Here is a 16,299-nt window from a genome sequence, read left to right as displayed (position 1 = left end):
AGCTATTATCCAGATCTGGATAAAGGTTATTTTGCCCATTATTGTACTGTATTTGGTGTGGGTGTGGGTGGAGGGGGGTTTTTGGGGGTAGAGGTGGTTAGTAGGGTTGTTGTATTTTAATGTTTCTTGGGGGTAGAGGGATTGGGCGAAGGGGGTAGTTGCCCAAGGAGTGAGTGGTTCGCTGTCGGGTGAGTACTGGCAGTGGTTACCACCGCTATGGTAGTGAAGGGGTTAACTCCTCCGCAACCTTCCCAGCAGGCCTAACCTTCCACCCCGGGGGCAACTACCACCTTCACCCTCCCCCTGTAACCCAAGAAACCAGGTACGCAGGTTTAACCCCTTCATTGTTTTACCGGCAAGCCCCTAAGGCAATGAAGCTGTTTTTATTTAATTTTAAATCACAGAGTATTGTAGCAGGGGGTCTCCGGAGCAAAACCACAATAATTTCAGCCCCGGGGACCCCCTGCTTCCTGAGATACAGGCCCCGGTATCGCCACAATGTTTAAATCTCACACGTCACATGACTGGGACATTTAAACGCATAGGAGACACCAGCAATCCATACTGGGGCCTGTAACTTGGGAAGCAGGGGGTCCCCGGACCTGAAATGAATGCTGTTAAGCTCCGGAGACCCCCTGCTACAATACTATTTTATTAATATTTAAATAAAAACAGTGTGATCGCCTGTAAGAGCTGTGCAGGGAGCTCTCTTTGCAGCCCCCTTTATGCAGCTCTTACAGACTGCGAGAAGACCGCACGGGGTTAGAACTTAGAAAAAACTGAGATCACATCGCTGCTGTCCCGAGCGGTATTGGCATTTTTCTACTTCACGGTTTGAGACTTGTGGAAATGGTTTCAGATTCTTTCTGAATACCGTGATAACACAAATAACAAACTGTTTGATGGGGTCATGCCACATCGTTCAGGATGGCCGTGATTTTATCGAAGCTACTACAGTAGGAGTATGTATGCATGTATTTATCTATGTGTGTGTGTGTGTGTGTGTGTGTGTGTGTGTGTGTGTGTGTGTGTGTGTGTGTGTGTGTGTGTGTGTGTGTGTGTGAATATATAAAACAAAGAAGAGAAAAAAAGTATCCCACCAGAAGCGCTCAAGTATACTAAAGTATCAAATTTATTAATCAAGGCCTTTACACCTGTGGTTAGTGCGTTCCTAGTAAGAAATAAGAGACATACGTAGTGTGTTTGCAGAGGTCTCACATTGATTACACTGCTTGAGGTGTTAGGCATACATTTAAATTTCTGTGAGATACTCAGGACTGTGTTATTCTTTGTGTGTTTGTGATGTCTTGATTAATACATTTGATACTTTAGTATACTTGAGTGCTTTCGGAGGGATACTTTTTTCTCTTTTTGTTTTCATTGATACATTATCCCCAGCACCGTCAGAAGCTGTGATTTTGGTAGCTTTATATAGCCGATTAAAGTACTACTCATTTTTGGGTCAGGCATTTCTTCGTGTTTCTCATGTATGTATGTATGTATGTATGTATGTATGTATGTATGTATGTATGTATGTATGTATGTATGTATGTATGTCAGTCCTGAATATTGACTGTAAACATTAGTTACCTGCGCCGGCTGTGGCAGAGGCTCCGTTAAATCCATCTTTTCAGCGTACGCCTGAATAAGTGCAAATATATCCTTAAATTTCACCGCTTCTTGAAGGTCGTACATTCTTGAGACCGGGTTACTGCTTCCTCTCTTGGCGTACTTCCACTGCACATACTTGGCATATATAAAATCTTTTCTGCAAGTCCTAGCAAATACAGCAAAGAGGAATCCTCATTATCCAAATCTACACTGTCCTGCAATGACTCCCGTGTATCTGGATGACCATTTACCCCCCCTCCCCCATCCCCCACTTGGGTTTTTAACCCTTTGGCCCCTACGTCATGGGGTTTGGCCTTCCAGGGGCCCGATGATGTAGTGACTATGTCATGCCCTGGGAATGCTAATTTACTAGGGGAGATTGGTCAAGTTCCAATCCGATGAAGAAACAAAATGGAGGTTAGAGTAGATTGCTCCTTTAAGTTGCAAAGGTTTAAACTAATAATATAGATAATATTAGATAATATGCATTTCTTATACTGTATAAACCTGACCATTTATGCAGAATATCTGCAGGCACAATGAGTGCCCTGGAGAGCTAACAATCTAATTTTGGCAGAGGGAGATAGTGACTTGCCCAAGGTCAGAAGGAGGCTTCACTGGGATTCGAACCGGTGGCAACGTTACACAGTTACATAGTAGATGACGTTGAAAAAAAGACGTATCCATCAGGTTCAACCTATGCTAAATTTAGACAACAGATACGTTATCCTATATCCGTACTTACAGTATATTGATCCAGAGGAAGGCAAACAGAAAACCCCAGTGAAATATCATCCAATGATCTCTCATAAGGGGAAAAATACATTTCTTCCTGACTCCAAGAATTGGCAATCAGATTACTCCCTGGATCAACATCCTTCCCATGTTTACTTATTTGGTATATCCCTGGATACCTTTCCCATCTAAAAAGATACACAACCTTTTTTTTGAACAAATCTATAGTATCTGAAATCACAGTCTCCATGGGTAATGAATTCCACATTTTAACTGCCCTTACTGTAAAGAACCCTTTCCTTTGTTGCTGGTGAAATCTCCTTTCCTCCAACCTTAAGGGATGCCCCCGAGTCCTTTATACTGCCCTTGGGATGAATAGTTATTATCAAAGCTCCTTGTACTGTCCCCGAATATATTTGTATATAGTTATCATATCCCCTCTTAGACGCCCCTTTTCTTATATAAATAAATGTAATTTAGCTAGCCTCTCCGCATAAATCAGATTATTCATCCCTTTAATTAATTTGGTGGCTCTTCTCTGCAATCTCTCTAATTCCATATTGTATTTTCTAAGGAGTGGTGCCCAAAATTGTACTCCATATTCAAGGTGTGGTCTTACTAATGCTTTATAAAGGGGCATAATTATGTTTACTTCCCTTCCATCCATTCCCCCTTTAATGCAAGATAAGATTGTGTTTGCCTTTGCAGCTACTGAATGACATTGGGCACTATTGCTTAGCCTGCGGTCTACAAGCACTCCTAAATCCTTCTCCATCAAGGATTCCTGTAATTTATCCGCATGTAATTTGTAAGTCGCCTGTTTATTCTTACTTCCCAAATGCATAACCTTACATTTATCTGTATTAAACCTCATCTGCCATTTACCTGCCCACGTTTCCAGTCTCTCCAAGTCCTTCTGAAGAGAAGTTACATCCTGCTCTGATTCTATTACCTTACACAATTTATTATCATCAGCAAAGATGGAGACTTTGCTCTCGATCCCAACCTCAGGGTCATTAATAAACAAGTTAAAAAGGAGGGGTCCCAGTACCAATCCCTGAGGTACTCCACTCACGACTTTAGCCCAACCTGAAAAAGTTCCATTTATGACAACCTTCTGTTGTCTGTCAATATATTATTACTGGGTCCAATTTTGCTTTATTTTGTACTCCAACCTCTTGTGTGGAACTGTATCAAAAGCCTTTGCAAAATCTAAGTAGACCACATCAACTGCATTACCCTGGTCTAAATTCCTACTTACCTCCTCAAAAAAAACAATAAGGTTATCCATGCTGACTATTACTAATAATTTTGATTATAAGTGATAAGTGATAACTGTGCTTTTCTAACAATGTTTTAAAGACTGCCCATTTATCTTCCACACTTTTCCCTGCAAAAACACCATACCAATTTATTTATTTGTAGATTAGTCCTCAGTTTATTAAAATCTGCCTTTCTAAAGTTTAATTGCATTACCTCCTTCAGCCCTATGATGCTGATGAAGCTGTGACCAATAAGAAAGTAGACAGGTCTTGTGGTGGTAAAAAGCTTGTGTTCCCAGTGTTAGACCATTGTGACTTGGAAAAACAAAATGGCGGAGATAGCACTCGTTCTTTCTAGTTGATCATTGAGGTGTCTGTGCTGGAACAGGCTGGTGGGAATCCTCGGAAACACCAAGTCTAATAAAGATGTAGCAAGACTTATTGTCCTTAACGCCACAGACCAACAAGCAAAAGTCTGCCCTGCCGAAAACAGTGTCTGCCATGATGGAGCTGCAGGGGAGGGGGGGACCGTTAGGCTTACTACAACAAGGACCGTCAGGCTTACTACATCTGTATATAAGAACCCTGCTGCACTCAAGCACATTTTACAGTAGTCAAGAAGAAGTTTCAGTCATTTTATTTATGCAGATGAAAAGCAAAACGTTTTGGGGGTTGTTTCCTTCGTTTCACCTGAGGGAGGGAATACCCCAAAACATTGCGATTTTCACCTGCCTAAATTAAATGACTGAAATGTCTTAATAACTACTCTAACATCTGGGTTCTATATCATAGACTTTCATTGTGACTTGAGGCAAGTAACGATCATATCCTTGTGCTTTTTATGGGATCAACTCATATAGCCAATATAAAGGTGCCGTGACGTCGTCTTCACCTTGGAAGGGAAGTTTTCAGAACAGTTCAAAGGAATGGAGATGACATCTTCCGACAACCTAACGACAACCAGAACTACAGAAGGAGTCCCATTCATTTTGAGTCTGCATGTTTTTATTATGGGCAATGTAATGGGATAAATACTTACATGGCGCTGTCTATAGTAGGTTTGAGTGTCGGAGATGGGAGACTCGCCTCTACAATATCATTAAACCCGGAGTTGCCAACATTTTTTGCTAGCTGCCAGAAGAAACAAAACATTGTTAAATGTGAGAAAGAAGAGGGATACAGGCTTTGCTGTTACTCTGGGACCCAGTTAGCCAAGCATGAGATTTTTTGGGGAAGGGTTTGGAACAACTGGATCCATTCAACTTTATTCTTCTACAGGACCTCTCCTTAGGTTTTATGGGACATCTTCATTCTGGAGAGCTTGTGTCACTGGCTCTGTTAGTACTCAAGGGGGGAGTTATGTGTGTACAGCACACTAGAAGAAGAGATCTGTGAAGCTTGGAAACCGCTATACACACACAAAGTAGAGACCTGTCAGGCTTGGACAGCACTGTACACAACAATGTTGTCTATGAAGGTCTCTCATGTTGGTCTATTAAAAGGATTAACAATCTATAATGAATCTGAACTTCTTCAGGACAAATAACTACTATAACTTGGAACTGTAGAAAATACACGCACAGGAAATTCACTGACTTAAAGGTGCAATCCCACATAGCCGGACGGAAAAACTACTTTTTCTAAATAATTTACCAATCTAATTATCTTTTTTAAACTAATCTTAACATTTAAAAGCAAATATTTGGCATATTTTGTTTAATTGGAAGTAGATTACAAATTACATTTGTTTGGGCCCCTGAATAGGGGAGTGTGTCAATCAAATGTGTTCCTTACTCTAGGCTCACCCTGATATCAAAACCACCCTGTCCCTGCAAAGAGCAACGTGTACTAATGGCAGTGACATGGTTAAGGGATCAGTCCCTCCTAGGGGCAAAGTGTACTAATGGCAGTGACATGGTTAAGGGGTCAGTCCCACCTAGGGGCAAAGTCTACTAATGGCAGTGACATGGTTAAGGGGTCAGTCCCTCCTAGGGGCAAAGTGTACTAATGGCAGTGACATGGTTATGGGGTCAGTCCCTCCTAGGGGCAAAGTGTACTAATGGCAGTGACATGGTTAAGCGATCAGTCCCTCCTAGGGTCAAAGTGTACTAATGGCAGTGACATGTTTAAGGGGCCAGTCCCTCCTAGGGGCAAAGTGTACTAATGGCAGTGACATGGTTAAGCGATCAGTCCCTCCTAGGGTCAAAGTGTACTAATGGCAGTGACATGTTTAAGGCGCAACATTTGGGTGATTGATGCATTTTTACCTAAATCTGACAACTATGAAGAATTTTAAATCATTTTAAAAGTTAGTCTATAAACATGAGCAGGGAAATAGGAGGTGTTTGAATTTCTCTGGCTGTTCCTTTTGTCTGTTATCACAGTGTTCAACAAGAGTTCGCACAGACAGAGCCTCTCCTGCTGTCTGTATAGGACTCACTGATAAGGACATAGGGGTAAGATTACAAGAAGCACTTGATTGACAAACATTCCCTCATTTAGAAGCCTTCTTTCTTTTTTTAGCACAGTTAGATTAGTTCAAGGCCACTCAATTCTTTAAAACATGCCGTTTTCTGGACAACTTCACCCCCTTCCGTCCAAATATATAGTATAGATATATATATAATAGATTTTGTTCTTCTTACCAAGAGCTCTGACGTTCCAAGTTTGTCCAGTGAGAGAGATTGTATGCGGGAATGATGCACGCCCAGTTCGCGGTGAACCCCGGAGCATTCGATGCACGTCAGGATGCCTAAATTAATCGACAACCACGAAGGATCTGCAAAATAGATGGAGGTCAATACTTAGAGATCTCTGAATGGGGGAGAGTTTGTTAACCATTTGTTTTCTTTATCCTTAGACCACCCTAATCAGAGAGCCAATAAAGATAAGGCGAGGGGGAGAGAGGGGCTTTGCCCGTGCAAACTCCTGTAGAACACAGAGTGACATCAGACAGAAGGGAACAGCCAGAGGAAATCACACCCCTCCCATGTCTCAGCTCAGTGTTTACAAACTACCTTTAACGATTATTTACAAATACTTACTGTATACAGTACTGTAGCTATGAGATGTTTGAAAAAATTGCATCAAATCACCAATACAGTATGTAACCCCTTAAGGGAGCATCAAAAACAAATGTTTTTCCCCGTAGGTGAGAATTAGGGGTCTTCGGGGCTGAACCGTGTTGATTTCAGCTTCGGGGACACCCTGCTTCCCGAGATACATACATTGGAAGGAGGTGCTGGTATATCTGCAGGTTTAAATGTCCCGATCACGCGGGCCAATTGGAAGCCACAAAGTGAAAACGTCACGACTTCCTATTAGCCTGCACGAGGCTGGACATTTACGCCGCCATTTCAATAGCCTCACCAAGCCCAGCAGGAGCTGCTACAGGAACTCCCTTCCGAGGCAAGTATCTCGGGAGGCATGTTCTGCTGCTTTAAACAGGTCTCTATAATCAGTACACTTTGGTCCAAGGAGGAATTGTCCATGTAGGTGAAATAAATAATACTTGGTGAGGAGATTCTTAGAACTTCCAAGGGTTTTCTCACCTGGCGCGCCACAGTCACAACATACAGAGTTCCCAGGCATGCGTCCTATATCGTCGATGATGGCCTTGGTTAGATCTTCGATGCTGTTCTCCTCACTCGAACGCGCTTCGTGAAACGCCATGTTCAAAGCCTCCTGTTTGCTGTTACTAAGCACTGAAATCCACCTAAAACACATGGGAATCATCACACATTTTATCCAGGATGCCGATCTGATGGAGACCGCTCTCCAGAATAGAGTTACCAACTGTCCCAAAATGTAGTGGGGACTGTTCCAAGTGTGTAAAGGACGTCTACTCTACAAGCTATTGGGAACAGTATGATAACCTGAGTTTGGAGGCATCTTCTCCTTGAGTCAACATTCACAACTTACGCAGTACATTCTTGATCATCTTCTGCCAAAAAGTGGTATGTACGGTTGTCTGGAAAGAGTCAGAAGAAACGGTTGGTTTCATTTTAGAAAATATCCCCTTTCTTAGTATATTTAAAACATTTAAAAAAAACATCTTTACACCTACAACACACCTGCCTACTAAGTGCATGAAGGATTATTCATTTAATTCTAGTAGTGCTGATCGAGGCCACTATTACACAGAAACTCCCATTGAAGTCCCTGGGAGTTTCCATTGATCATGCCCTGATCGGAACTATCAAAGTTGAAGGAATAACCCTCTACATTCCTGCCTTTCCCGATATAGAGAGACTGGACATGGGCCCGCAGTTACCAATGGGAGGGAAGTTGCAAAAAAGCATAGCTTAAAACGTCCAATCAATGCAGTCTGTGCATCATCAGGTTTTGTAAAAGGTTTATATCGAGTGGTTGAGCAACAGTTTCAAATGGTATGTTCCCAGATGCCATGGTTTTTCTTCTGTGCCAGTTAGCACCTATGCCTGCCAGCGTCAATCTCCCTCTGGTGGGCCAATAAAACAGTTACATTATCGGAAGGTGACGGTGCAGCTTTCTACGTCTACGTTCGAGTGGCCATTCAGGTGGAATTATTACTTTAAGGTCAATTGTACATTAAAGGCAAAATTCCTATACAGTTGTAGCCCGAGTCGTAATGTGCCTTAATTTGTCGTCCATTACGGTCTTGGACAGGGTCCACAAGGGGAGCGAAACGTTGAACATGTTTTATTCACCAATAAAACTCATCCCCTTTACATGAAGACCCGTGGGTGCCCAAGTCTCCTGGATTTCCTTGTGACCCGGGCTGTTACTGTCCCCTCCCCAGTTCCTATTACTAGCGGGATGGACACATCTCAAGGCAGTGGCTGAAAGATGCTTCATGTAGAAGATGCCAGTAGTTGCCACTGTGGGAAACAGGATAATTGGCTTCCTGGATCCTTTGGCCTGGACAATCTTTGGTTATTATGGCAATGTTTGAAAACAATGGCTGCATTATCTTAATGCATGTGCATTAATGCATTTTTTATGTGTTATTTTGAGTTAATGGCGGCAATAATGTTTGCTACAGTACAGGTGTGTGTGTATATATAAATATATATATATTTATATATACATACATACGCACACAGTTAGCCGATTTATTTCTAATTGGCTTCCTTAAACTAATCTAACTACTAAAAGCTAATATTTTATTAAATTTGTTTCCCTTGAAATGTATTGCACATTGCATATTTTAGGGGCATATGAATGGGGAACTGTCAAATAAGGGTTTCCTTTCTACTTATCCCTCCCTGTCCTTATCAGAGAGCCAATAAAGATAAGGGGAGAGAGGGGGCTTTGCCTGTGCAAACTCCTGTAGAACACACAGTGACATCAGACAGCCGGAGGAAATAACCCCACCCCCCCCTCCCAAAGTCTCAGCTCAGCGTGTGTCCACACGGACAAATAATCATTTAAAAATACTTATAGATTTATGGACATCAATAACCCAGATGTGACTCCTTAAACATGTCACTGCCATTAGTACACTTTGCCCCTAGGAGGGACTGACCCCTTAACCATGTCACTGCCATTAGTACACTTTGCCCCTAGGAGGGACTGACCCCTTAACCATGTCACTGCCATTAGTACACTTTGCCCCTAGGAGGGACTGACCCCTTAACCATGTCACTGCCTATAGTACACTTTGCCCCTAGGAGGGACTGACCCCTTAACCATGTCACTGCCATTAGTACACTTTGCCCCTAGGAGGGACTGACCCCTTAACCATGTCACTGCCATTAGTACACTTTGCCCCTAGGAGGGACAGTCCCATTAACCATGTCACTGCCATTAGTACACTTTGCCCCTAGGAGGGACTGACCCTTAACCCTGTCATTGCCATTAGTACACTGTGGCCCTAGGAGGGTCTGACCCCTTAAACATGTCACTGCCATTAGTACACGTTGTCCTGTAGGAGAGACTGGCCCCTTAACCATGTCACTGCCATTAGTACACTTTGCCCCTAGGAGGGACTGACCCCTTAACCATGTCACTGCCATTAGTACACTTTGCCCCTAGGAGGGACTGACCCCTTAACCATGTCACTGCCATTAGTACACTTTGCCCCTAGGAGGGACTGACCCCTTAACCATGTCACTGCCATTAGTACACTTTGGCCCTAGGAGGGACTGTCCCCTTAACCATGTCACTGACTTTAGTACACTTTGCCCCTAGGAGGGACTGACCCCTTAACCATGTCACTGCCATTAGTACACTTTGCCCCTAGGAGGGACAGTCCCATTAACCATGTCACTGCCATTAGTACACTTTGCCCCTAGGAGGGACTGACCCTTAACCCTGTCACTGCCATTAGTACACTGTGGCCCTAGGAGGGTCTGACCCCTTAAACATGTCACTGCCATTAGTACACGTTGTCCTGTAGGAGAGACTGGCCCTTTAAACATTAAAAGGTCAGCAAAAATATATAGAACAAGCAAATGTTAATTAAAAACATACGGGATATGAGGTCAAAACACTTCCTGTCTTCTAAGTTCGGCTTTACTTGACACGTCAGCAGGTTGAGTTTGGCTGGTTGACGGTTTGGCTGGAAACACATGTAATCACATTATTGTGTTATTACCTTGTCTCCCAGCGTGACGGTGGTCTAGATATTGAACAAAAATTGTAGTTAAAGCAACAATCCTCTTTTTATTTATCAACATGTGCAGCTTGTAAGAAGGGACAGGGGGGATATGTAAGAAGGGACAAGGGGGATATGTAAGAAGGGAAAGGGGGTATGTAAGAAGGGACAGGGGGGATATGTAAGAAGGGACAGGGGGGATATGTAAGAAGGGACAGGGGGGATATGTAAGAAGGGACAGGGGGGATATGTAACAGGGCCCATGCTTTTCCAACGGCCGCCGGGTACCGGCACCTATTTCTCGCCCCCCAAAAAGCACTGTGTAGGACATCCTTATGTCTATCACAAGTATACATGAATTCCCCGCGACACGTCATCAAAAGCAGAAGATGCCGGAGATGAGGAGTAGGAGGAGCAGGTAAGAATAAAAAGGTGACGGTACTAAGCCCTGATCCTACTGTACATACCGCAGGAAATAGAGCCAAGTGATTGATCAAGGAGACTTTTCTGCCACTTGGGTAGCAGGACGATTCTCTGCTGCAAACCACCTCAGTGTCACTATTTTGTGAAATCCCCCTTTAGCCAATGGTGGGTATAATGGTCCATCCTGATGATTAACCCCTCGGGATGGCCCATGGGGTCCGGCACTACAGGGGCCCAATGATATAGTACAGTAGCTATGTCATAATCCTACTGCTCGCTCCTGTGCCGAGCGGAACGCAATCTAACGGGGCGAGGAGCGGAAGAGGGCGGTGATGGAGCAGTAACGTGACAGCTTTGGAGCAGGGGTGGGCAACTCTACTTGGTGGCCCTTGTGGACTGGAGTTGGCAACCCCGGCTTTAGAGAATCAAAAGCTTTATCCTTCTGGCGCTCAAAGGGTTAAAGGTGCCGTTTACCCTCCCCCCCCCCAAATATGATATATTTTGTAAGTGATCCCATTTTTAGGCAGACTACCAGACTGATTTAAAAAAAAAATCCTAGCGGTTTTGATTTTTGTTTAGGTTAAAAGTCCCGAAGCCTGCAGCAGGGTGTCCACATAGAAACTTTATCCTCCCCACCCTGCAGCACTGAGATGTTTTCCAAGAAAACTACAAAGGATCTGATCAAGGGGGGGGGGAAGCCTCATCGTCATCTTCTCAGATTAGGTTCTCTGAAATCTACTATTGTTACTAAGTCAGAGGAGCTTAGCAGTCATATTTAGGTTTTATGCTAAAAAAAATTAGGCACAAAAAAGACCGTTAAAAAAAAAACAACAAAAAAAAACAACAAAAAAAAACAAAAACCTGTGAACATTGAAAAAACTGAGTTGACAACAGACCCCGTATTGTACAGTAATGTGAAGAAACGTAAAAAAAAATGTAAATAGACATGCAGGGGGGACTGCCCCTTTAACTGCAGATATCAATGTTTACTTTTTCCACCTGAAAATCACTGCTCCGCTCTCCGCTTTCCTAGGGAAACCCAGATTTCCATAGAAAAGTACAGAATTCATAAGTAAAAAGGGAATAAACAGAATATAACACACGCGGAGTGTTACAGAGAGAATTCCGTACCGTTCCGTGGGCGATAGTCAGGTAACAGTTCTTGATTGAACATTTCCTTTTCTGCCAAACTTTTCTGAGCCTAGGGAAAAAAGCACAGCATTAATTGGCATCTAATAAGATAATAATTCAGTTGTGCGTGGCACCCGGTGAAACAGATCATTACATAAACACCTTGATAGCACTGTGTGGCAGGCACCCTGCAGCAATGTGTGGCAGGCACCTTGCAGCAGTGTGTGGCAGGCACCCTGCAGCAATGTGTGGCAGGCACCTGGCAGCAATGTGTAGCAGGCACCCTGCAGCACTGTGTAGCAGGCACCTTGCAGCACTGTGTAGCAGGCACCTTGCAGCAGTGTGTGGCAGGCACCCGGTGAAACAGATCATTACATAAACACCTGGCAGCACTGTGTGGCAGGCACCCTGCAGCAATGTGTGGCAAGCACCTTGCAGCAATGTGTAGCAGGCACCTTGCAGCAATGTGTAGCAGGCACCTTGCAGCACTGTGTGGCAGGCACCCTGCAGCACTGTGTGGCAAGCACCTGGCAGCAATGTGTAGCAGGCACCTTGCAGCACTGTGTGGCAGGCACCCTGCAGCACTGTGTGGCAGGCACCTTGCAGCACTGTGTGGCAGGCACCCTGCAGCACTGTGTGGCAGGCACCCTGCAGCACTGTGTGGCAGGCACCCTGCAGCAATGTGTGGCAGGCACCTTGCAGCAATGTGTGGCAGGCACCCTGCAGCAATGTGTGGCAAGCACCTGGCAGCAATGTGTAGCAGGCACCTTGCAGCACTGTGTGGCAGGCACCCTGCAGCAATGTGTGGCAGGCACCTTGCAGCAATGTGTGGCAGGCACCCTGCAGCAATGTGTGGCAAGCACCTGGCAGCAATGTGTGGCAGGCACCCTGCAGCACTGTGTGGCAGGCACCCTGCAGCAATGTGTGGCAGGCACCCTGCAGCACTGTGTGGCAGGCACCTTGCAGCAATGTGTGGCAGGCACCCTGCAGCAATGTGTGGCAAGCACCTGGCAGCAATGTGTGGCAGGCACCCTGCAGCACTGTGTGGCAAGCACCTGGCAGCAATGTGTAGCAGGCACCTTGCAGCACTGTGTGGCAGGCACCTTGCAGCAATGTGTGGCAAGCACCTGGCAGCAATGTGTAGCAGGCACCTTGCAGCACTGTGTGGTAGGCACCCTGCAGCACTGTGTGGCAGGCACCTTGCAGCACTGTGTGGCAGGCACCTTGCAGCACTGTGTGGCAGGCACCCTGCAGCACTGTGTGGCAAGCACCTTGCAGCAATGTGTGGCAAGCACCTGGCAGCAATGTGTAGCAGGCACCTTGCAGCACTGTGTGGCAGGCACCCTGCAGCACTGTGTGGCAAGCACCTGGCAGCAATGTGTAGCAGGCACCTTGCAGCACTGTGTGGCAGGCACCCTGCAGCACTGTGTGGCAGGCACCTTGCAGCACTGTGTGGCAGGCACCTTGCAGCACTGTGTGGCAGGCACCCTGCAGCACTGTGTGGCAGGCACCTTGCAGCAGTGTGTGGCAGGCACCCTGCAGCAATGTGTGGCATGCACCTTGCAGCAATGTGTGGCAGGCACCTTGCAGCAATGTGTGGCAGGCACCTTGCAGCAATGTGTGACAGGCACCTTGCAGCACTGTGTGGCAGGCACCTTGCAGCAATATGTGGCAAGCACCTGGCAGCAATGTGTAGCAGGCACCTTGCATTACTGTGTGGCAGGCACCCTGCAGCACTGTGTGGCAGGCACCTTGCAGCACTGTGTGGCAGGCACCCTGCAGCACTGTGTGGCAGGCACCTTGCAGCAATGTGTGGCAGGCACCTTGCAGCAATGTGTGACAGGCACCTTGCAGCAATGTGTGGCAGGCACCTTGCAGCAATGTGTGACAGGCACCTTGCAGCACTGTGTGGCAGGCACCTTGCAGCAATATGTGGCAAGCACCTGGCAGCAATGTGTAGCAGGCACCTTGCATTACTGTGTGGCAGGCACCCTGCAGCACTGTGTGGCAAGCACCTGGCAGCAATGTGTAGCAGGCATCTTGCAGCACTGTGTGGCAGGCACCCTGCAGCACTGTGTGGCAGGCACCTTGCAGCACTGTGTGGCAGGCACCCTGCAGCACTGTGTGGCAGGCACCTTGCAGCATTGTGTGGCAGGCACCCTGCAGCAATGTGTGGCAGGCACCTTGCAGCAATGTGTGGCAGGCACCCTGCAGCAATGTGTGGCAGGCACCTTGCAGCAATGTGTGACAGGCACCTTGCAGCAATGTGTGGCAGGCACCATGCAGCACTGTGTGGCAGGCACCCTGCAGCAATGTGTGGCAGGCACCTTGCAGCAATGTGTGGCAGGCACCCTGCAGCAATGTGTGGCAGGCACCTTGCAGCAATGTGTGGCAGGCATCTGGAAGAATTGTGTGGCAGGCACTCTGCAGCAATGTGTGGCAGGCACCTTGCAGCAATGTGTGGAAGGCACCTTGCAGCAATGTGTGGCAGGCATCTTGCAGCATTGTGTGGCAGGCACCTTGCAGCAATGTGTGGCAAGCACCTTGAAGAATTGTGTGGCAAGCACCTTGAAGAATTGTGTGGCAGGCACCTTGCAACAGTGTGTGGCAGGCACCTTGCAGCAGTGTGTGGCAGGCACCTTGAAGAATTGTGTGGCAGGCACCTTGCAGCAGTGTGTGGCAGGCACCTTACAGCAGTGTGTGGCAGGCACCTTGCAGCAATGTGTGGCAGGCACCTTGCAGTAGTGTGTGGCAGGCACCTTGCAGCAGTGTGTGGCAGGCACCTTGAAGAATTGTGTGGCAGGCACCTTGCAGCAGTGTGTGGCAGGCACCTTGCAGCAATGTGTGGCAGGCACCTTGAAGAATTGTGTGGCAGGCACCTTGCAGCAGTGTGTGGCAGGCACCTTGCAGCAGTGTGTGGCAGGCACCTTGCAGCAATGTGTGGCAGGCACGTAGTAGCATGGCTTCCTAAATCTGTCTCTATACGGCCCATACAAAGGCATGGCCTGTACTGCGAGTCTGTAGAGCAGCACGTCTCAGTAAATATATAGCCCGGTATATTCAATTACATCACTTTTTCCAAGGACAAGGCTATGCAGGTCTTAATAGCCTCTCCTTGCTACTGTATCCCGTAACAGTGCAATCCCTGGGAGCTGACCAAAAATATCATAACAATCTAGTGATCTTTCGTAAACAAATGCAAAGAAATGGCTGGTTTTGTTTTTTTTGGAAATTAAGCAAAAAACATGCTTTTCTTCAGGCCCTTCAAATGGAGGACGGGAGTCTTTGTCAATCAAGTGATTGCTTTACCCTTGTCCCACCCAGTCCTAACCACAGAGTCAATTTGTCTTAATCACAGAGCCAATACAGATAAGGGGGAGAGAGGGGGCTCTGCCTGTGCAAACTCCTGTAGAACACACAGTGACATCAGACAGAAGGAGCAGACGGAGGAGATCTCCCCCTCCCAGGTCTCAGCTCACCGCGCTTACACACTGCGATTTAAAAATACTTCTAGGTATCAAGTTTTGTTTTAAAAAAAAGACATCAATCCCCAAGATTTAACCAGTATAAGTATAATATGTCACTACCATCGGCCACCACAAAGGAGGGATAGACGGGCTCGGGGCGCGCCTGCCCGATACCAGAAGCTGGACCCAACTGTGGCTTGCCCCACCTCTCCACCGTTGGGGACATGCCTCACCTAGCCAACCGGGATGGCCGGTACAGAGGACTCCGTTAACCCCTCCTCCCCACACAACAATCTGGGGGTCCCTGTCACCGCTCTGTCATGGGCCCCATACATAGGGTGACCATTCGTACCGGTTTTACCGGTAGAGTCCCGGTTTTTTGAGGCCTGTACCGGTTTAAGTCTGTCCCGGTTTTTGTCCCGGTTTCTGTCCCTGGTCCCGGTATTGCGGTGCAGCGGCGGTGAGGAGAATGCTGCGGCCGGTAAGTATTTTTCTATGTGTGTGTGAATGCTGCCGGGGGGACTGAATGCAGGAGAATGCCGGGGGCGGGACTTAGAATGCCGGCCGGCCCGCAGGGGATTGGATGAATGATGATGCCGGGGGCGGGACTTAGAATGCCGGCTGGCCCGCAGGGGATTGGTTGCAGGCAGGTCAGAGGAAGCCGGGGGCGGGACTTCCGCTTTGTGCAGAGCACACGTGTCTTCCCGGCTTCCTCTGTGCGCGTGAGTGTCCCCCTTCTGTCCCGGGTCCCAGCCAGGGGGGGGTAATAGGAAGTGGTAGCGGGGGTGCGCCTGCCTTTGTACCACCTTGTACCTTTGCCCTCCCCGGCGCTCCCAGCATTGCCCCCCCCGGCGCTCCCAGCATTGCCCCCCCCGGCGCTCCCACTATTGCCCCCCCGGCGCTCCCACTATTGCCCCCCCGGCGCTCCTACTATTGCCCCCCCGGCGCTCCCACCATTGCCCCCCCCGGCGCTCCCACCATTGCCCATCGGCGCTCCCAGCTTTGCCCCCCCGGCGCTCCCACCATTGCCCATCGGCGCTCACAGCTTTGCCCCCCGGCGCTCACTTCCCCCCGTCCCCTTGGTGTGGGAGAT

The 16,299-nt window shown here is 47.2% G+C and overlaps 1 protein-coding gene across 2 annotated transcripts in view; it reads right to left on the bottom strand.

The window, feature by feature from the left end:
• LOC142466931 (arf-GAP with SH3 domain, ANK repeat and PH domain-containing protein 1-like) overlaps positions 1-16,299 on the bottom strand; it is a 107,639-nt gene that overhangs the window by 52,899 nt on the left and 38,441 nt on the right. For both annotated transcript variants that reach the window (XM_075572579.1, XM_075572580.1), the window contains exons 10-16: positions 11,740-11,809; positions 10,062-10,149; positions 7,530-7,578; positions 7,160-7,323; positions 6,254-6,387; positions 4,648-4,739; positions 1,591-1,777 (exon numbers count right to left, since the gene is read on the bottom strand). In XM_075572579.1, coding sequence (XP_075428694.1) covers positions 1,591-1,777; positions 4,648-4,739; positions 6,254-6,387; positions 7,160-7,323; positions 7,530-7,578; positions 10,062-10,149; positions 11,740-11,809 — 784 coding nt within the window. The remainder of the gene's footprint in view (positions 1-1,590; positions 1,778-4,647; positions 4,740-6,253; positions 6,388-7,159; positions 7,324-7,529; positions 7,579-10,061; positions 10,150-11,739; positions 11,810-16,299) is intronic.

This window comes from Ascaphus truei, chromosome 15 (genome assembly GCF_040206685.1).
Source record: "Ascaphus truei isolate aAscTru1 chromosome 15, aAscTru1.hap1, whole genome shotgun sequence".
Taxonomy (NCBI): domain Eukaryota; kingdom Metazoa; phylum Chordata; class Amphibia; order Anura; family Ascaphidae; genus Ascaphus; species Ascaphus truei.
This window is presented reverse-complemented; position numbering and strand designations above follow the sequence as displayed.